Here is a 22,105-nt window from a genome sequence, read left to right on the forward strand (position 1 = left end):
TTGTTCAGCTGGGACCTACATAGTTTGAACAAGACCCTCATGATTTTGTACCCCCTTTAGTCCCCTAAATTCCAAGGAATAAAGATCTAGCCTGCCCAACCTCTCCTCATAACTCAGGCCCTCGAGTCCTGGCAATATTCTCATTATTAAAGATGTAATGTGGATTATCACCATGATCACATCTCAACGTCAAACATTCAGGCTGGCTGAAGATAACTGGAACAATTAACAGTAATGTATCCAGTCTGGTCCCTTCACATTCCTCCCCATTTACAAATTTAGTTGAGGTACTCCAGCTGTTAGCTTCAGCCTATCGGTGGACTGGATTCCAGTCAGTAATTGCAACTTGCAGACAGCGTCATGGAGAGTTTGAGGGGGGGTGGGGGAGAAATGCTGGATGACGTGCGGTTTCATTTTTACCAGACCACAGACAAAAACTGATGGACCTGGGGTACATAGTTGGAAATTTGGTGCAGTTCCTGGAGTTCGGTGTGAAATACAGCCCCAAGCCTCCTGAGAAGAGCAATACCTCAGCATTGACCACATCCTCAGACCACACCCCCACTTTCCTCGATTGGCACCATCTGGGTAGATATAAGAGCAGCTGTGCTGAGAGCTCAGACTAACTGCTGTTTGCTTGATATGTCTAGGCAAGTCTGACAGGTGTGCGTAGCTGGGGGCAGGAAGTGGATTCAGAGAGAAGGGGCATGAGACCCATGATTTAGAGATTTTGAGACAGGGTGGAGCAGGTTCAGACAGCTGTGCTTCAGTTTACTGTTTCCTGCTTCTGGCCAATTTCAAGCTTTCTATTCAATCTGCAACTCCACTGAAAACCTCTGGTGAACTTGGCCCTCTCATTGCATGCGAGTGTTAAAATCACCATCCTGCACATGCCCTTTTCTCGTTACCACCATCAGCGAGGAGGTACAGGAGCCTGAAGGCCCACACTCGACAGTTCAAGAACAGCTTCTTCCCCTCCACCATCAGATTTCTGAACAATCCATGAACACTACCTCATTATTCCTTTTTCTTTTGCACTATTTATTTTTGTAATTTATAGATTGTGTTTGCACTGCACTGCTGCCACAAAACAACAAATTTCACATCATAGAACCATACAGCACAAAACAGGCCCTTCGGCCCACCATGTCACCATATGTCAGTGATAATAAATCTGATTCTCAAAACAGGTGGAAATTCACCTCTGCTGAGTGTATCATCCAGATGCCCCACAAACCAAGTGATGTGGGAGGGTGCTATTACATGAGTGAGTGAACTAAAAAAAACAAGTAGAGGCTGAACTTTAAATATACAATTGAATAGTTATGAAAAGTTGCTACAAAGGTAGTGCCAAGCTGGTGTCTGCTTAGTGCAGGTGGAGAAGGAAACTTTACTCTCAGATACAAACTGTGCATAAAGACTTTCAATATAGACAAGCTCAGGTTATCCAGCCACTGAGGTGTTTATATGTAGGCACTGTTGTAATGTAGGGAGAAACAGCAGCCAACTTACACACAGCAATATGACAGATTATCTGTACTTGTGATGTGATGGAGGGATAAATATTGGAACAACCTGGTTGTTCAGTCACCAGAGCCCTGAAGACCTGTCACTCATCTACCTGCTCACACGAACAGCTACTGCATCGACACCCCCAACATCTCAGGGGGGAAATTTTAAACCAGATTCAAAATACAAAACAATACTCAGGCACCAGACCATATCCCTGCCCAGCTCTCTCAGGGATGTTCAATGATCATTTTGTGCTCTGTATATAATGGACAGCAAGACATGGCCTGCAATCTAAGACTCCATTTGGGGCATGCATAGTGAGAGTCAGTCATACAGCACAGAAATAGGCCCTTCAGCCCAACTAGTCCATGCCAACCACTATACCCATCCAAGCAAGTCCCATTTTCCTGCATTTGGGCCATATCTTTCTAAATTTTTCCTATCCATGTACCTGTCCAATTGACTTTTAAAAGTTATTGCACCTGCCTGTCCAACCTCTCCCAACAACCGAGTCCCTTGAGTCCTGGCAGCATCTAGCAAATCTTTCCTGCACTCATTCCAGTTTAAAGTGTGGTGGAGTTAGGAGCTGCTTTGCCACAACATACTGAGCAATGCATTCCTGGAGCTGGTTCTTACCATGTCAATGTATGAACTTAGCCCGCATCTCTGGCCTCAGAGGGTGAACTGTAACACTTAGACAAAGTACATTGGTTGTTTCTTTTGTTTTAAGATGAATTTGCCATTTCAGCAACTAATTCTACATGCATCTGCTAGTCCATACGTGTTTTACTGAACTGCAATAACGTATAGTTCAAAATTAGTGCTTTTCGACTGGTCTGTCAGTGGGCTCCCCTCAAATCAATGGGCAGCTGCAGATGTTGGGGAAAACCCACTCACCATGGCCAGTAGCTGGCACCAATGACCACAACCCCAGGCTACGAGTTGTCCCACTGCTGAGTTTACGAGGCATCACCTCTCATATACAGAACTAATGGGATAGACAGTACATTGTGTAAAGGACTACTGAGCAGCAGCTTGGGATGGTTTGCTTCAGTAAATGCAAGTAAACCCAGTTCAGGTGGCTGGTGTACAGACAAGGAGCTCTCCCATCACACTCAGTTTCATATACATTTAATTAGGTTGTGATGCACCCAAATTATTAGCCCATCTTTCTTTACAGATGTTGACAGACCCAGTACGCATTCCAGCACTGTTGCACTCATTTCCAACATCTACAGTTTGTTCCTTTCTCCAGAGAGCAATTCCATGAACCATTCAGATGGAGAATCACTAGATATAAAGTGCCTTCAAAGAGAGGTATCAAAAGGTCGTTAGTTTTCACAGATGCACATGATCTGCAGAAAGCAAACTCTTAAATCACCAGTGGAAGCCCTAAAATCTCATTTAGTGAAAATGAACTGGCTCCAGGGGTCAAGGACTCCAAATACTCCTGTAGGTGGTCAGTTATAAACAAAGCCACATTGTGATAACAAAATGGCTGGTTTAACAGCAATCCCTCACCAAGATCCAGGACTGCATCAGGCAGTGATAGTTTAAACAACTCTTTTTCACTGACACGGACACAGTGGATTGAGTCACCTCCTACTCTGCCACCAGGTCCCCTGATTCTACGTGAGAAACTTGTCAGTTGCCCAATATTTGCATGAGGGTCATGAGGGGGGTGGGGTGGGGGGGGAGATGAAGTGCCAGGAGGAAAAGGGGAGCAGATAATTCTTTGTTATTGCATCAGTGGAGGTTCACCCACTTCACAAAGTTCCATCTGGAGTTCACCTTGTGTATTGCAAATTAAAAAGATAAAATACAAAATATTATTAAACACAGATTATTCAGCTTAAGGCTAAATTTAGATACATTTAATTATACACATCCTTTAATTACACTACTGTGAAGAGGCTGCCCATTACAAATTCCTTCCCAGCACCAACATTTCTTTTGGGAATCCCTCCATCTTGGCCAACTCCAGGAAGCCCAGTTTGCTGTAGAACTCCAAACCCCGTCTGTCGTTGGGTTTTACTTCACAGAATGCTCCTCGAGACCCTAAATAGGAGGGAAACAGTAGTTTAGCTCTGACAGTGGAAACTGGCATCCCCAACATACAGAAGCAGGAGCAAGCCACTCCCCATACCTGCTGTCCTCAGGAGCTCAATTAAATAACCCACATTTCTGTGACTACAGTTCTGTCTCAACACCTTGGGCAGCTTGACGTCAGACTTTTTAAGTGAATAATGGGTCATGAAAAGTGCCTTGGTGTTTGATATGTTGTGTGCGAAAGAAATGTCATACTGAAATCCAGATTCACCCTCGTGTCTATCTTTGATAGAAGGGAAAACACCAAGTTCTCTTCCCCATGCACATTTGGAACATACAAGACCCATTGATTCATGGACTCCTGGGCTGACATTTCAGAGTTGGCCTCCTTCAGCAAGGAATGTGCCCACAGCCACAAGGGCACATTCTTTGCAGGAGGCGGCAAACCCTGAAATGTCAGCTTTGAGCTAAACAATGACAATGGTCAGTCAGATTTTGTTGCAGGAAAGAATCAATATCATTTTCTCTGCAATTGGCCTTGGATGTCAGTTTTACCTAACAATATTGACATTTGCACAGTAATTCACCTCGGGTTTTAAAAGCGTACACACCAGAGGTTGCAATTCTGTCATTTAATGTTTATATAAAAGCCAGACAACTAAAAGCTGAGTAAATCAACATTATCTAAAAACCTGCCATTTCCAGCAGACAAGAAACAAAATAGGGCCACTAGATCATGAAACAGGAAGCTATACAGCACTGAGTTACTAAAAACACTACAAAACCCAAGTGCATGCTTAACACCTCAGCTAAACATGTTCCACATGATAATAAAAATTAAAGGTTACAAGGATAGCAGAAGCTAACTTAACTAAAATCCATTAATTTCAGCTACTTGTGTCAAGAATTGTTTATTAATGAAGTTTGGTCTTTGGTCCAGCTACAGATAGTGACCCACTACAGAAGGACATCATACAGGTTTCTATATTCAACATTCTATTTGTGATCATTTAATTACACCAACTAAGCAATATAGCTGCATGGCCCAGGAGACAAAATGAATATCACTAAAGGTTTACTCCATGTGATCAATGCACCACTTACTTGCAGATATAGGCAAAACATCTAGAGTGAAGGAAAGAGGTCCTTACCATTGGCTTTTAAGGAAGAAAGCAAACAGCCCATCATACTTTTAGCAACACTAGGATCCGTCACTTTCGAGTGCACGTCCACCTTAATTAAGGAGGGAAAGGTGGCGAGGAAGTTTTCTGGCAAGCCTTGCTGCTCTTCATGGAAGCTCAGCATCATTTTCTGTGTGGGAAGCAAAGACCAGTAACAGCTGTGTTCAGCAAGACATCAAGAATCTGAGCAATGGTAAAGATTCTATAACACAACTCAATGAGAATTGGACACTGTCCCCTCAAACATCAACTCTGCATTGGCTAATGTCAAGTGCACAACATGGATTTGAGTACTAGAAGACACCGAAAGGCACCAAGAGTGGCCAAACAAACACAAGCTGCATCCACTGAAGTACCAAAGCATGCATGCTGAACAGAAGTAACCTGATTTATGGTAACAAAACATTAACTGGAAAAGGTGGTGAATGTCAAGAGGAAGATAAACTGCCAACAGTACCAAAGACAGACACTTGACTAAGTTTTCTGCCACAAAGATCAAGTCAATGAACATGGCTGTTTACTCAACACCAGCAGAGTTGTTGCAAAGCCTTCATCATTGTAAAGTGGTCTTTTCACCTAACAACTGCACTTGGGCTTTGCTTGAATTTGAGCCTTATAAAGTAAGTAAGTATCTGTAAAAGAAACCTGAAGGTAAAGCAAAATTTTGAAATGCTGAGGGAAGAGGATACCCTCAGGGAGAGGGCAATGTCAAGGACACGATCTATATGGCTAGAGCCAAGAAAAAGGGGATCCCTTACACCTCTGGGTGTATTCTACAGCTCACTTGCCAGAGGAGATGAAATCTGCAGGGAAATTAGAACATAGAACACTACAGCACAGTACAGGCCCTTCAGCCCACAACGTTGTGCCAACATTTTATCCTGCTCTAAGATCCAACCCTTCCCTCCCATTTTATGGTAACAAAATTTTTCTATTTTTCTATCATTCACGAGTCTAAGAGTCTCTTAAATGCCCCTAATGCATCTGCCCCCCACAACCTCTGCTGGCAGTGCATTCCACACACCCACCACTGTATAAAAAACTTACCCCTGACATCCCCTTTATACCTTCCTCCAATCACCTTAAAATTATGTCCCCTCGTGTTAGCCATTGTCACCCTGGGAAAAACTCTGACTGTCCACTCGATCTATGCCTCTTATCTTATACACCTCTATCAAGTCACCTCTCATCTTCTCCTCTCCAAAGAGCCCTAGCTCACTCAAACTATTCTCATAAGACATGCTCTCCAATCCAGGCAACATCCTGGTAAATCTCCTCTGCACCCTCTCTAAAGCTTCCACATCCTTCCTATAATGAGGCGACCAGAACTGAACACAATACTCCAAGTGTGGTCTAACCAGAGTTCCATAGAGCTGCAACATCACCTCGCAGCTCTTGAACTCAATCCCCCGTCTAATGAAGGCCAACACTCCATACGCCTTCTTAACAACCCTATCAACCTGTGCAGCAACCTTGAGGGATCTATGGACGTGAACCCCAAGATCCATCTGTTCCTCCACCCTGCTAAGAGTCCTGCCATTAACCTTGTATTCTGCCTTCAAATTCAATTTCCAAAGTGCATCACTTCACACTTACCCAGGTTGAACTCCATCTGCCACTTCTCAGCCCAGCTCTGCATTATCAATATCCTGTTGTAATCTACAGCAACCTTCTACACCATCCACAACACCACCAACCTTTATCAGCAAACTTACTAAGCCACCCTTCCACATCCTCATCCAAGTAATTTATAAAAATCACAAAGAGCAGGGTCCCAGAACAGATTCCTGCGGAACACCACTGGTCACCGACCTCCAGGCAGAATATGCTCCATCTACCACCACCCTCTCTTCTATGGGCGAGCCAATTGGAATTGGAAATGTATAGTAATAATCAGGCTCTAATTATCATAATACAAGATTGAGATTGAAAGAATGCAAAGGGGAAACAGTAGAAAGAACAGCTGTTTTGAAATTAGAAAAGGCAACAGAGCTGGATGGGATCTCAGGCTGAAGGAGAAAGTCAAATTGAAGGGGTGCTAGGCTTCATCTTCCAAGCTTCGAACATGAGGATAGTACCAGAGGGTTGGAAACAGTCCCAGGCTAATCAGTTTAATAACAATCATAGAGAAGATGCTAGGGGTGATAATCAGACACACTTATGGTCATCTGGACTCTGGATCCAAGGACAGCCTGCACAAATTTGCTGAAAGCAAACCATGCTTAATAATCTTGAGTGAGGAAACAAGGTGCTGACAAGGACGAGCTTGTTGCAAGTAAAGACTTTCAGAAGGCAACTTGTGCCGAATGATCTCACTAGCAAAACTGAAGCCCACAATTCAAAAGGGGGCGGTTGGTGGCATGGAGGAAATCTAACTCTTTACCAAATCACAGTAAATGACTGCTTTTCAGGTTGGGGAAGGGTGTGCAGTGATGTGTCCCTGAATTAGGCACTCTGGCTACAATACATGGAAAGTAAACTACAAGGCAGGCAATAAGGCCTGAACAATCTGGTGGAATGGCAGCAATAAATGATGAACTTTAACAGCACTAAGTGATGTATTTTGGTTGGAAAATTGAGGAAAGTCAATATAAAAAAAATTCTAAAGGGGGTTCAAAGTCACAAAGGTCTGCTGTACAAGTGCACAAATCTTCAAAAGGTGACAGACAAGTTAATGCAACATTGATTTGGTCACAGCTGGAGTACAGTATCCAAAACCAGGCAGTGAACCATAGCATTACTGAGAAGGGCTTTCAGAGGGTGCAGAAAATGTTTTGTGGCACAGCCCCCAGGCTGAACAACTTCAGTTATCTAGATAAAGTGGAGAACCTGGGATCATTCTTCTTGGAAGAGGAGGTTAAGAGGATTTTGATAGGTTTAAAATTGCAAAGAGGGGGCTAGATGAGCTGAAAGAATATGGTTGCCAGGAGGTGCACTGTCACACATGTAGTACTGACATGGAGTGAAGCGGCATGTGCAAACATGGCCTCCAGTAACAAACTGGATGATACAAGGGAGCAAAAACTACAGGACTCTGGGTAAAGGAAAAGGGGATGCGAGAGCACAGATAATAGTAGGTTTATAAACTGGGAAAAAGGTGGCAAAAATTGCAAGAGTTCTACTTTAGTAACAAAATCTGTGTTGTATGTTAATGCTATTGCACTTGTTTGGTCTTATTGAGGAAGGCATGCCTCAAGATCTTAGTCAAAGAAATAGCTAGTTTGTTTGCACTATATTTGAAAGTAGTTCTGGCAATCTATGGACAACCTACTGCTTCAAGTCCCCCGGGCTGGCCGACAGACCTACCAGATTGTCTACAATAGAAGTAAATGGTGAGCTCCTTTTGAAAATTCTCAGATATAGACACTGCATTCTCCAGACCTGCCATGAGGCAGACTCAAATTTACAATTTTTAAGAGCAGTGCTGTGGCACAGCTTCAAACTGCCAGAGACCTGTGTTCAACCCTGACATCGTGTTCTGTCTGCGTAGAATTTGCAAGTTTTCCAGGGACTGTGTGGGTTTCCTCCAGTTTCCTGCCACATCCCAAAGACACAAGGGCTGGTAGGTTAATCATCCACTGCAAATTGTCCCCTAGTGTGTAGGTGAGTGGCAGAATCTTGGAGGGAGTTGACAAGGATGTGGGAAGAAAACAGGATTAATATAAGATTAGTGCAAATGGGTGGTTGGTGCAGACGAGGTGGGCTGAGGGGCCCATTTCCATGCTGCATCCATGACTCTGCAAGAGCCCAGTGTCTTGTTCAGCAATTTCTTCTCTTTAAGAAATAAATTTACAGCAAGTCAACCTAATTATGAGAAAGTACCTGTTCTTCTGAGAGTTCCTTATTAGCTTCTGGTTTAACGTACTTCTCCCGCATAGCAGGTATCCAGGAAACTTTACACTTTCTGGCATATGGTTTCACATCCACGGTTCCAAGGGCATAACCACATATACTGCCCTCATCTTCCAACACGAAGCAGTAATCTGGGCTCAGTGTCAGAAGTCCACCCACCAAACTGCAACATAGCAAGAGCAGCACATCGCTAATACATTAGAGCAACATTCCTTTCCATCATCCATAAAATCAAAGTATTTTTAAATATTCCCTCAGTTGAACACCACCTCTTACACAGGAATGGGCGATGCCTTTCTGGTAATTTGCCCAAGATGTCTAAACACTGAGTGTTTTAGAGGGTTTGATAGGGTAGAAACTGTAGTGATATTTCCCCTAACGAGTCTAGATCTGGTCAAATTGGCTGAAAGATGGTCTTGTTGAATAGGAAGCAGGTTTGAAGGGGGTGAATGGTCTACTCATGCTCCTGTTACTTATGTTTTTAAAGTCCATACAACTCTATAGTGTTGACAACAGTCACAGTAAAAGGAGTGAGAACCCCCAGCAGTAACAAACAGGAACCCCAAACAATTTGCATGACTGCAGTTTGGCCAAGGACAGTAGTCTGACATAAAGGTGAGCTAACAAAAAAAACTTAGTATTAATTTTCCCCAAGCATTCCCTCAGCATGTTACTGCTATATCAGATAGATTAGTTACTTAACTGGATTACTTATCATTCAGAATTCTAGTAACGTGGGCTTTGCCAGTAAACAGCCAAATAACTAGTAAGCTGATGGCCTACAGCTAGCGGATTGTTGAGGGAACATCAGGCTGCAGTTGGATGAGCATGACAAATGTGGAACTAGTCCATTCCCCAAGTCAAACAAATTTTGTGATTAAGATAAAAAAAGTCAGCTTCAGATGCAAGGGAAAATAAACTTCAACTAAAGGAAAATCCATGAGTCAGCAGATTCTTCAGGTTATAAAAATTTCTACAACCCAAGTTCTACCTTATACCGTCTTAGCATCGATGGAAGGGACAGCTTACTTCAACTATTCAATTACAGAGGCAAAGACAATTTAGCATTGGGCAATCTAGGTTTACCTGAATAAAACCATGGGAGTAAATTGGTAAATCAGTTTATTATTGTCACATGTACAGAGGTAGTGAAAAACTTGATCTGTATGAATGGTATGCAAGACAATTCATTACAACAGTGCCTTGAGGTAGTAACAAGGTAAAACAATAAAAATGCAGAATCAAATGTTACAGTTACTGAGAAAGTGCAGTGCAGGCAGACAATAAGGTGCAAGATCATAACAAGGTAGATTATGAGGTCAGGAGTCCATCTTATCATACCAGGCGACCGTTCAATACTCTTATAACAGCAGAATAGCTGTCCTTGAGCCTGGTGGTATGCACTTTCAGGCTTTTACCTTCTGCCCAGTGGGAGGTGGGAGAAGAGAGAATGACCGGGGTGTGTGGGTTTTGATTATGCCGGCTGCTTTACCGAGGCAGCGAGAAGTGATGTCCTTTGTGAAGTTTAGAGATAACTGAACACTCTACACACACAAACCTCTACACACTCACCTGTCGCCAATAATATCTGGCTGATCAGACATTGTGTCACCATCCATTTCATCATCATACATCTCCTTACAGATTTTATACACAGAGGCCTGCAGATAAAAGCAAATCCAGTTAATAAACAGTACTTTAAAAAGGCTAGATGTGGACTGATACAACATATGGATAAAAAATATAGGGGATGCATACATTTCATCCTTTCATTTGTATTGATGCAATCAGAAAATCACAACACCCCAAGTCATCATCAGCTCATCATGGAAGCAATCCAGAATATAGAACAGTACACCACAGGAACAGGCCCTTCAGCCCACAAATGTCTGCCGACCATGATGTCAAATTAAACTAAAACTATCTGCCTGCACATGATCCATATTCCCCCATTCTCTGTATGTTCATGTGCCTGTCTAAATGCCTCTTAAACACCACTATTGTACGGCTTCCACCACCTCCCCTGGCAGCATGTTTTTGGGGCATAACACTCTGTGGGGTGAAAAAAAACTTGCCCTGCACATCTCCTTTAAACCTTCCTGCCTCTTACCTTAAATCTATGTCCTCCAGTATGACATTTCTGCCCTGGGAAAAAGACTGACCATCTCATATGCATCTCAGGTCTCCCCTCAGCCCGACAAGGTCCAAAGAAAACAACCCAAGTTTATCCAACCTCTCCTTATAGCTAGTACTCTTAAGTCTGATAAACCTCTTCTGCGCCCTCTTCAAAGCCTCCACATCATTCCTGTAATGGGGTGACCAGAATCGCACACAATACAAATATAGCCCAATTAGACTGTGGGATTGGGGTTAACGTTCCAGCATCCCACTGAGGCAAATGGAATCCTACTCCATAAAACAGAGGAGCAGTGGTAGGCCATTCGGCCCATTGAGTCTACTCTGTCAATCATGGATTATTTTACCCTCTAAACCCCATTCTCCCACCTTCAGCCTGTAGCCTTTGACACCCTTACTAATCAAGAACCTATCAACCTCTGCTTTAAATATACCCAATGACTCGTACTTTAGTTGATAGGTAAACCAAAATTAGAAATTTACCTTTAAGTTCACAACTAAAGTGCATAAAACCTAATTTGGAAGGGTACAGAACAGTGTACCTCAATTTTTAAAAACAGGATAAACAGGAATATGTTAAGGGTCATGTAAAACTCATTTGCACACCAACTTGCCATTCACTTCCATTCAATTAACATTCCATTCACTTATCACCCATGCTTAGCAACCTACATTGGCTCCTGGTTAAGCAATTTAAAATTCTCTTTCCTACTTTACTGTGGAATGCCACTGCCAATTTCTAACCCCCTCCTAACACAGCCCTCAACAATCCTGGAACTCCTCCACTTCTAGCATTCCCAGACCCAATTTCTCTATAATCGGTGGTTATGTTTTCAGCTGCCAGGGACACACACACACTGAAGTGACCCCCTCTAAACTCTATCCTTTAAAACCTCAGAAAACTTACCTCCATCACCAAGCTTTTTGTTATAAAATTTGACACAGCTGCATATATGATAACACTCCAGCTTCTGCACATCTTCTGTTACACTAAGGATGTGCAGAAGCAACTGATGAATACATCAAAAAATCATTAAGATTTTAAGACATCTTAAATAGCAGCCAGTGATCCAAGTGATAAGGTGAGGAATGGCAGCTCCAATAGAAGGATCCCAAAGATGCCATTAAAACCAGACCAGAAGTCCACAAAAGCAGTGCTGAATGCCAAGTTATGGGAGATGAATTTGCAATGAAATAAAGCTCCAAAAGGAACAGCGGCAGTGTTCATCCTTTGTGGAAATAAGCCTAGATCTTCAGTGCCACCAACAACTGGGGACAAGTCAGTAAGGCTATGCTGCTATTCCACATACACATTTATGACACAATTGTATCAGTGATGTAGCTGGCAGAAATGCTGGTCTCATTTGCAATGTCTGCCATTCTCCAACTATATTTCCCAAGAAATGACAAATGCACAGAGCAGCAAGGTCTTCAGGGTCTTTTCCTTGCCCTTGATTAAAAATAGCTGGTAGTGAGGAACCTCTCAATCCAGCTTGTGTTTGACAGCTGAGGGGCAGGAAAACAAATCCACAATTCTTTCCAATATGGTCAATTTGTTGAACACCCAAATGTCAGGTGAGAAATCAGTCAAGATTTGCTATGGTACTAGTTTTTACTAATAATTCATGCACATGCAATGATAACCTTTCCAGGTACTGAAGGCCTCAATGATGAACGAGCCAGACCAAAGGACTGGATCAGTGCTTTCCACACAAACTAAGAGGAGGTTGCTGAGAAGGGGGAAAGAATGGTGTAGTCTTACCACTGTCTTGTTGGTAAAGAACCAGGACTGAGGTGGCACAAAATAAGCAACGGTTAACATCATTGCTGATTAGTTTTGACTAAAGTATTTTTCCTCCAAGTTGCAAATCAAGGTCTCCACAATAACAGGATCTTATCCTTATCCAATTTTTCCCTTAATGAGTAAATGGTCCATGCTCAGACCCAATAAGGGTCTTGACAAGATTGAGCAGAAGGATGGTGACCCACAATAACTTTTACCAAGTCTAGGGCTAGACCCATGAGTGCTTCCATGCAATTCCAAGCATACCAGAGACAAAGCACTGTTCAAATCTGGCCAGATGTAGAGGAGCTTAAAATAATTGAAGGCAGAATTTTAAGCAAATTTAAAACCTCCAACTATTTCCTTGCTCCCAATTCAGGAACTAGACCCATTAGCAAACTTGATTACAAGATGACTTAGAAGCTTTCAGATTGCAATGACAAAACATTGACACTCAACTCCATTCAGAAATCTCAAAGAAACCCTACCAGGATCTCCAGTCCAGGGGCTCAGCAAATAAAGGCAAGCCTGCTCTTAAGGCTCACAATTCTAATGCTGAATCAGCACTTACAATATTCTGGATTAATGATCCAAACATCTATGCAACAAACACTCAGCAGGTTGTTTGTTGCTCTTGTGTACCCATCAGAACATAAGATATAGAAGAATTAGGCCATTCAGCCCATTGAGTCTGCTCCACCATTCAATCATGGTTAATTTTATTTTTCAACCCCATTCTCCCACCATCTCCCACAACCCCCTTACCAATCAAGAACCTATCGATCGATCTCTGCCCTAAATACACCTAATGACTTGGCCTCCAAGTAGCCAAATATTATCTAGAGACTAGCAACCCAAGCAAAGGACTTCACATGTGTACACCTGTGTAGGAACCAGGGTCACTACAACAGAGACCAGCATCTCAGTTCAAAAGATAGATGAACTCAGTTCAAAAGGCGACTGGCCAATCTGATATTGAACTTACCAAGTTAACTCATATCAATGGTGATTTCTCTGTACGAGGACAAATCCATCATATAGCATTCCAGTTTCCCCAGATTCTTTTACCTGCAAAGAGTAGGTTAATCACTATTTTATGCAGATTAACCAAGCACTGGAGGCATGGAAACAGTTGAATGATCCAGTTGGTTTCACTAGGTATAGGGAGTCCGAAGTCCTGCTGAAGCAAGCTCTTCCAATTTTGCTTCTTCCCAAAATGGGAGCAAAGAACATCGACAATGATGTACGTTTCTGATTTTGCAGAACACAAGATGAGCCTACAATGTTTAAGATGCTGGATATTTTGGGTATAGAGACTGCAACCCAGACACCGATGCATCTGTTCCCTTGACGAAGCTGAAACAATGACCTCATACTTGTAAGCAATATCACAAACTTACCCAATAATGGCTCTGGCTTCTGGGCCAACTCCATGCCAGATTTAATTCAGCCAGTGTGTCATTGCAAAGACAAAACGAATTCACATGGTTTAATTCACATGAGAAATCCAAAGGTCATCCCACTTCCCCTCCCACACCCCATTAGCTTGCATTTCATTCTGCTTTGACGTTCGATACAACCAAGGTTATATAAGACTGATCCTACTTGCAGTATAGCGGTGCTAAAAACATCCCATTTTGACCTGGTTTAGTAATTGATGAGAGTGCAGGTAGGCTTTGAGGACTCCAGATATGGCAACAATATCCACTGAAGAGAAATGGCCAAAAGGAAATTTGATAATGCTTAATTTCTAAAATATGAAGAGATTGGATGAATATAAATTGTGAATACAACTTCTGATCAGAAGAGCCAGAGGGTGCAGGCATCAGATGCTTTCTTCTCATTACTGCATAACTAAAGGGATTAAAATGATCAGCAAGACCAAGAGAAAATGCTGAATAGAAATGACTTTAGAAATTGTGTGCCACAAGCAGCAGTTGAAGCATTGCTTCAAGACTAACTGAGTAACTGAAGTAAATGCAGATAAAAGATTCTAATTTAAGAGGCTTCTGTGTACAGACAGCAATGACACATGCAAATAACCCTGCTGCTACAAACCTCGATAGTTACACGGCAGGGGAATGTGGCTTGACTATGGTGTTCTTGCATGACAAGCCATGACTGACTTTACACTTGGTTATTGGATTTGAAATTTTGATATACCTGCAGAACAAAGTAACTGACTAAAATTCAGTTAAATCTTAATTTACAATAGCATAAAAAAAGGATTTCAAAATTAAAGAGCACTTTAACTACAACATCATTTAAGATAAAACAGCACACTGACCTCATCTTTTGGAAAGTACGGCCTGATAGCGTAGACCTTTGATGTCGGCATGGGTGGTGGTGGCTGGTAGAAGAGGTCATTTGCCCCTTCAATGGGCAACAAGCGCTGCGAAGAACAAACAGCTGAGTCAGTACAGCTCTGCATCAGCATTTGGACATCAGTATCTGCTCCACATAACATACCTTCCAATCTCAAACTCATTTGCTACTGAAGGCACCATGTAAAGCGTCATCTGTGTAATAAGCAGATGAAATCAATTCCAGTCATTTGAAATTGTATGCCTTAAATGTTAAGCACTAACTAGTATCTACAGTAGCAAACAAGTCCAAGATGTACAAATTACTGCACTTACTTTGGAATTGTGTTTAAAGAGTTTTGTTTTAAAAAGCCAAATGATCTCTTTTGAAGGATGGGGGCAAGGAATTTTTAGGGAGGAGGTTTGGTCTGGAGAGGGTTAACTGGCTGTCGAAGCCGTACATCCAGAGCTTCTTCGCAAGCGCGGTTTCGCAGGCAATGCGCAAAAGCACCTGTAGGGGAGAAAAGAAAAACAGCGCAGCGAAACTCCATGAACCCTTGAGCAAAACCAAGATTCAGCAGCATTCAGTCAGAAACATCTTTCTCCATCGACCCTCCCATTAGTCCATTAGGCACTAATGGTAAGGTGAGTTAAATTTTACTTCTGTTGAAGTCAAAGCTTATGCATTCTTTCCCCACACTCCGTCCCACCTACATTTTAGAGGCTGAATATTCATTATTACTTGGTCATCTTTGTTCATGGAACTTCGAGATCAAAGCAAGCTGCGCTAGCGCTGAGTAAATGTTGCGCAACCTGCAAAGAAACATTTTTGTCAACGACACATGAACTAAAATTTGCAGTGCGCGCAGGCGCAGTGGGATTCCAACATCTCCTTCCAACTGAAAAGAAAGCAAATTAGTGCCAGTACCAAATGTACCATGTTCTGTTAAGGAAACCAGCTAGCCATCAACAGACCAATCCTTTCTTTTTGTACAATGTTTCTCTTTCAAAATGAAAATAAAATCAGTCATTGGGAATTCGTAGAATACCTGAAACTCTCCTGCTAGACCACCTCTAAAGGCCCAGGGTTCTTGGTCGCCACTCAAGAACTGTGCTGAAGATTGACTACGACACCCTGTTGATCAGATCCAAGCGGAGAATGTTACGTGGGGGCTTCCTGTGGTCTTACTTTTCCGCAAAAGCAATACACCACCTTCTCAACAGAAAGAAAAAGTGCGCAGCAAGAAATGCCCTATCTGACCTAGACTACCTCTTACAAGATTTAGGGCTGTAATGATTCACATCACTCTTTTGCCCACTTTTTTTGTTTGGGAAAGTTTTAATATGAAACAGCCATCTATTAACCCAACAAGTGCCACCACAACTTGAGAAAAGTTTCTACTGTGGCTCTTTACAAATACTTTATTTAAAAATGTACAAGGAATAATTCCAAGTCTTTCCATTCTCTTTTGGGTACCTTGGATAATACTCAAATAATGAAACGATACCCCAGAAGTCCCATTGCAGCCCTAAGCAATACCTTAATTTAAGTGAAGTCACATTTTGGTGCTCCTCTTGTCAGATGACATTTGGTACTAGGATTTGTTTACTTAAACAGAAAAACCTTGACCTATGCTGGTTACAGACCAAAAATAGGGTAAGCTTCAATTAAAAAGTAAAGAAAATGTTGGAAATACTCCAGCAATAGTGGAGAGAGAGAAACAGTCAATGTTTCATTCCCACAAATGCTGTCCAGAATCTGCTGAGTATTTTCAACATCTGTAGTTTTGTCTTTCAATAGGGCAAGCCTCATTATGTGAATTGACTGATCAGCAGAATCATTGAAAACTCTCAGCAACCTATGGGAACTCAATTCTTGTATAATCAAGGTCCAACGATAAAAGCCTCTATATGGAAAAAAAATAGTCAAAAAAATTGGTCACGACGAGGTTGTATCCTGTAGACAACTGGAGATGGTTTCACAAGCTCATCCTTGCTCTTCAGAGGGTTAGAAGGAGTCCAGATCTTGTCCATGCATCAAGTCAGTCGATCATTCCTGCCTGTTCAACTTGCCTCTTCCAAATGATGTAAAATTCCCTCCAGTATCAACTCAACATATTTGACTGAAACTTCTCCAAAGAGGTAGTCATGTAAAACAAGATCCAGGCTGTTGTCATGAAGGGGATCACCCCTCAGTTTGGGTAACACGGAAAAATGTATTCAAGTATTCTGTCGAGTATTTCCTGTTCCCTTCTCAGCCATCCCAATTGATCTCTTCTGTTCCTTATCCAAGTTAAATTTGATCCAATTATATTAATAACTTAAATACACAGCTGGTACCTGGAGAGACACTAAAGTTCTTAACTTTTTACATTTGTGGCTGGTTAATTTTGTATGTTGTCCGGGTTTATACCGAAAATGCAATCAGAATCTATATGTGTGTCTCAGTTGAAGGCCTGGACTTCAATCCTGCTCACTCTTATCACAACTTCAGGTTTACAGCAAATGATAACAAGGTTCACATTTATATAGTGCCTTTTTCAATCGTGGGCCACTCCAAAGCACTTTACACAGCCTGAGGTTTTGAAGTACGATCACTGTGATTGTTTCACAGTCGAGGCACCACATTGATCACTTTTCTTCCTCACCATAAGAGAAGGGGGCAGGGGAAGATGGACAAGAACTGGTTAGCCTGCAGAATCCATCATAGCATACAAATGTGGCAGCTATATATTTGTAGCTACCATATAAACTATCCCTTAAAATTCTAGTTAAAAATCCAGAACCACAACTAAAGAATTAAATCTGGCTGTGTAAACAAGTCCTCTGATGTCCTACATTAAAATTTGACCACAGGAACGTTAGGGCGGTAGCGGACTTGGAAGGTGAAAGTGAACACAGAGGAGCTAAACGAAGCAACACTAGGAGGGCAATCTGAAGTGAGTTTGTTGCAGCTAAGCTTCCATTGTAGCAAAGTATTTTGTATCTTTAGCTTTCTTGTCTAGCAGCATCCTGTTCAGACTAACTAAGAACTATTGCAGTGTTGGATGACAGAGAGTTTCAAACACAGAGAGAAAGAGAAAACAAGACCAAAAGCACTTTGGAGTTTAGACAGTTAACTATTTCAGAGACATTGGCCAAATACAGCATTGAAGCTCTTCCCTTTGTCTAACTCAAAGTGACAATGTTCCATAGATATGCTAAGTCACTCCATAAACAGACAAGGTCAATGTGGTCAGTGCCGAGGTCATGTTAAAATGATGAACCTAGAAACTTCTGCTTGGCTTAGTAAATATTCTCTCCATTCTAAATTCTGAGCAGAAGTTGAGCTAACTATAAAAACATTTGAGAGCAAGTGAGGAAAAGACAGACATGTTCAGCAGACATGAAAATAACCATTTAGAAAGTTATGGGAAGGAAGGAAAAAGGGAGATTCTTATTTAACAATAGCTATGTGTAGAATCGACTTTGCTGCTTCCAAATATTTACATATTCTTCCTCTATCATCCTTCAACACTGGGCAGCTCTCAGTTATATCAGTGGCACCTGCTTGCATCTCTACTATAGGCCAAGATGACATGGATAACCCACAGGTTTCTGACAAATAACACTGAAGACCATTTCCTTCCCCCCTCTCAATAGGCATTATACAATCACTTCCCTGGAACTGAAAGCTTCAGGAAGTGTCTTTAACCAAATCTGTGCTTCAATAGTGTAAAATTCATCACAGATCATGAAGGCTCCAAAATTACTTGGGCAGATTAGTGGTAAGACAGATAGTTTGGGAAGCACAGGTCTATGAGGAGCAAGAATTAACACTATTTCAGCAGATATGTCTGAATGATTGTGATGTAATAGGCTGACAAAGGAGCCAATTTGGGCTGGCAGAGCCAGCCAGTGAAGTTAAAAGCAGTTTAATGTTTGGGACTAAGTGTTAACCTGGAAAACATTTGTTTTCTCTTATCTTTGCTTCCAACTCAAGAAATCAAAGCATCAAACATTCTGCTTAGATTCCTGCACAAAGAAACCAGCCCCACAACATTTTCAGGAACAAGACGAGGGTCAGATGCACAGAAACTGTCCTTCCACAATTAAAAAGACTATTCTTCCAGATTTTTAACTGTGAGCAATACTGGAAAACTCACTTCACTTTGGCTTTCCTCACCATTCCAAATGTGTGAACAGAAATGATCACCAGTGCACACTCCATACCATTACAGTCATCTGACAAGATCAGCGCAGCAGCACAAGAGGGAAAGCTTCAATTTCTGGGCCTTACTCGTTTTATTGGATCAATGCAAAACGAGTCCGAAACCTGGCTAGGAATAAGGAAGCCTTCCTCTCAATTCACTAGTGAGATACAGTCCTGAGCAGTACCCAAGTTACATGCCATTCTGGATGGAAAATGCAATATTTATAAAAATGAAACACATGGAATGTGGTAGGGAAAACACTTTACTGAACCTTCAATTTTTTTTTCAGGGGAGGGGAATGGAAAGTTTGTAAAATTAATTTTATGCTGCAACTGGCTTTCATATGCAAAATGAGTCAGCTAAAAAACTGAACCCATTTCTAAAAATTAACTGCAGCTTCAGAAATAGTTTTTCATGCATTATAACAGATCACAAAACAAAACATTTCATCAAGCTTGTAACGGGTACTTGGGGACAGTAGCACAACTAGCTTTGATTTCAAAGATAATCTAGACTGCTCTATAAAAAAAAACGTTAAAGCATTTCTTATAATACTGGCTGCACAAATGTGACTTCAAGACTCTTTCCTCAAAACGTTTTTTTAAAAACCCTCACTGCCTATCACTAAGCTAAATGAATGATCGCGCCACGCTTCGTACATCTGGCGTTGTCGATCCCACAGCTGTAGTAACTTGTGCTGAGGATTCTTCCATCTGTACACAATGAGGGAAGAAGACAAGACAATAGAAGAGGCCGTTAGTAACCCTTCACATCACAGCATCACACTCAGGTTATGACAGAGTGCAAACTGCATCACTAAACACTAGGACTATCTCAGAAGTATACCAGAATTCTAAACCTTCAAAAATATGACAGGCTGCCTCTCTCAACTTGTGGTCCCCAATATTTAATGACCTAACTCTGAATTAGCCAAATACTTTGACAGAAGCACTCATGCTTGTGTAATCTATCACTAATTTTGCCAAAACTATATTTTCCAATAATGCCAGAGGAAGTGGTTGAGGCAGGTACAGTAACACCAGTTAAAGACACTTGGACAGGTACATGGATAGGAAAGGTTCAGAGGGATATAGGCCAAACGCAGGTAAATGGAACTAGCTGAGATGGTCATCCTGGTCAGCATAAATGTTTGGGCCAAAGGGCCTGTTTCTGTGTTGTAGTACTCTACAACTCTGAATCTAATTTTCGTAACTTATCAGCAGTATACAACAGTTTGATTAGTAGACACTATGAATCTAAGCTCAAAAAAAATTTTTTTTGCACCCTACCTATTCATTTTTAAGATCAGAAAGTTCAGATATTCATTTGTGCTGTCTACCAGAAAACTCCATTTCATATTCTGAAATGTTTCAAAACAACCTCCCCAGGCCCAGTTCCTTCCATTATCAGACTGTAAACTAACCCTAACTCACTGCCACACTTTTAGAAGATAGGATCTTTTTATGGTGGGCCGAAGGGCCTGTTTTGTGCTGTATGGTTCTATGGTTCACAATGGCAGCCATTTTTCAGAAACTGTATCCAATGCTTTGCTCTTGGACTGAGGACCCAACTGCTAAAGGATCCCTAATCCTGGGCATTTCAAAAGCTAGCCCATGACCTGAATCCAAGCCGTGATCACGGTGCCAGTCGAGCTGCCTGCTGTATCATTTTTAAAGGACTGCATCCACGCCATATTCCCTGCCATCTGCGTAGAACCTGTGAATAAAATTTGGTTACATGCTGTAACCCAGACCATGCTGGTGCCTGAGGCAGTCTGCACTCCCCCCATCTCAATCAACATGCCTGTAATAAGAGTAACCATTACAGTTGTTTCATTCCATGACTGTAACCAATTGTTTTGAGAAAAAGGAGATTGGAGTCTCCAGTTTTGAAACAGCTCCCCACCCTGTTCTTTTGTTTGGAACTGGTGGCACTTTTGAAGTACTGACTGAACCAGCAGACACCAGAATAGCCTTGCGCGTTTTATAAAGCTCGCATGCGCTGTGCCTGGAGGTTGCGCTCCAAGCCTTCGGATTGCTGCATCTGTTGGCCTGCCACTGTTCTGTTGGAAACAGTAATGTTACAAAACATACAGCAAGCAGCTTCCAACAGCAGTATGTGATCTCGGCATATTTCAGTTCTCTCATGGCTGAGTCTTTTGGGTGCTTTATTCTTCTGGTGGCCTTCCCCAATTTTGATACATTTAGCTAGTTCTAGTGAGGTGATGCAGTCCACAGTCAGTCCCAGAAAAGAGACAACACAAAAATAAAATGCAATGGGTTGTTTCTTTAAAAACAAAATCTACCAGTAGACTTAAAACAGTTACAAGGAACAATTACATCAGCCTCTGAAAGATAAAGCCACCAGAATAAAGTTGCTTACTTGTAAGCAAGTGGCCTAGAAACTATTCACTCAAATCAAACACATTAACCCTAGTGTTGGTTTCAAATGCCAGTCTAGAAACAAGACATCAGTGTGCTAATGTCCTTCACAGTACAGGTGAATGGAGAAAAAATTCAAGATTAATGTGGGATATTTAGAAGAAACTAACTTGACAGGAGAAAAGCAGTAGATGGCATAATTAAAAGAGCAAGAATGTTTTTTTTTGAAAGAACTGCCACCTCCAAATTCAATAAATTTGGTGTAGTGTTGTTTAAGAGATACTGTTTTCAAGGGCTGACACAATTGTAGGATCTCAAACCAAGAGCATATGGGATCAAAACCAGACTGTGATGTTACCTACCTAACCACTGGACAAAGGATTTCACCATAGACACAACACCCTTTATATCCCAGACATAGGGGTATAGATCATAGAGAATGGATCGGTTTTCACAGTTAGCAAGACGAGTAAACATCTGCATTACGCTGCAGCACATTTCTTCAAATTTGGTAGCTCTGAAATGCCATTTCTCAATCTGAAATAGAAAATCAGAACAATTCACATTATCTGAATACATGCTTTTACGGATAAAGAATGCAACTCAAAGCAATAACACTTTTCCATTTGCATGTTCTCCAGGGAAAGGTAACCCTCATTCTGTGAGAATGTTATACTTTGAGATGTTAATAGCCAGAATATTCCTGGGAACAAGG

At 41.6% G+C, this 22,105-nt stretch overlaps 2 protein-coding genes across 2 annotated transcripts in view; both read right to left on the minus strand.

Moving 5' to 3' along the window:
- Positions 1-2,482, minus strand: part of LOC127576867 (protein O-GlcNAcase-like) — a 40,751-nt gene extending 38,269 nt beyond the window's left edge. Inside the window, exon 1 of the mRNA XM_052027672.1 lies at positions 2,410-2,482. Within this exon, the coding sequence (XP_051883632.1) occupies positions 2,410-2,482 (73 nt within the window). The remainder of the gene's footprint in view (positions 1-2,409) is intronic.
- Positions 2,483-2,627: 145 nt separating this feature from the next.
- LOC127576797 (protein O-GlcNAcase-like) overlaps positions 2,628-22,105 on the minus strand; it is a 41,245-nt gene continuing 21,767 nt past the window's right edge. Inside the window, 7 exon segments of the mRNA XM_052027548.1 lie at positions 2,628-3,570; positions 4,713-4,872; positions 8,565-8,757; positions 10,167-10,255; positions 14,801-14,905; positions 15,866-15,951; positions 21,753-21,927. Coding sequence (XP_051883508.1) covers positions 3,434-3,570; positions 4,713-4,872; positions 8,565-8,757; positions 10,167-10,255; positions 14,801-14,905; positions 15,866-15,951; positions 21,753-21,927 — 945 coding nt within the window. The 3' untranslated portion in view covers positions 2,628-3,433.

The sequence above is a fragment of the Pristis pectinata genome, chromosome 12 (assembly GCF_009764475.1).
Source record: "Pristis pectinata isolate sPriPec2 chromosome 12, sPriPec2.1.pri, whole genome shotgun sequence".
NCBI classification, from domain to species: Eukaryota; Metazoa; Chordata; class Chondrichthyes; order Rhinopristiformes; family Pristidae; genus Pristis; species Pristis pectinata.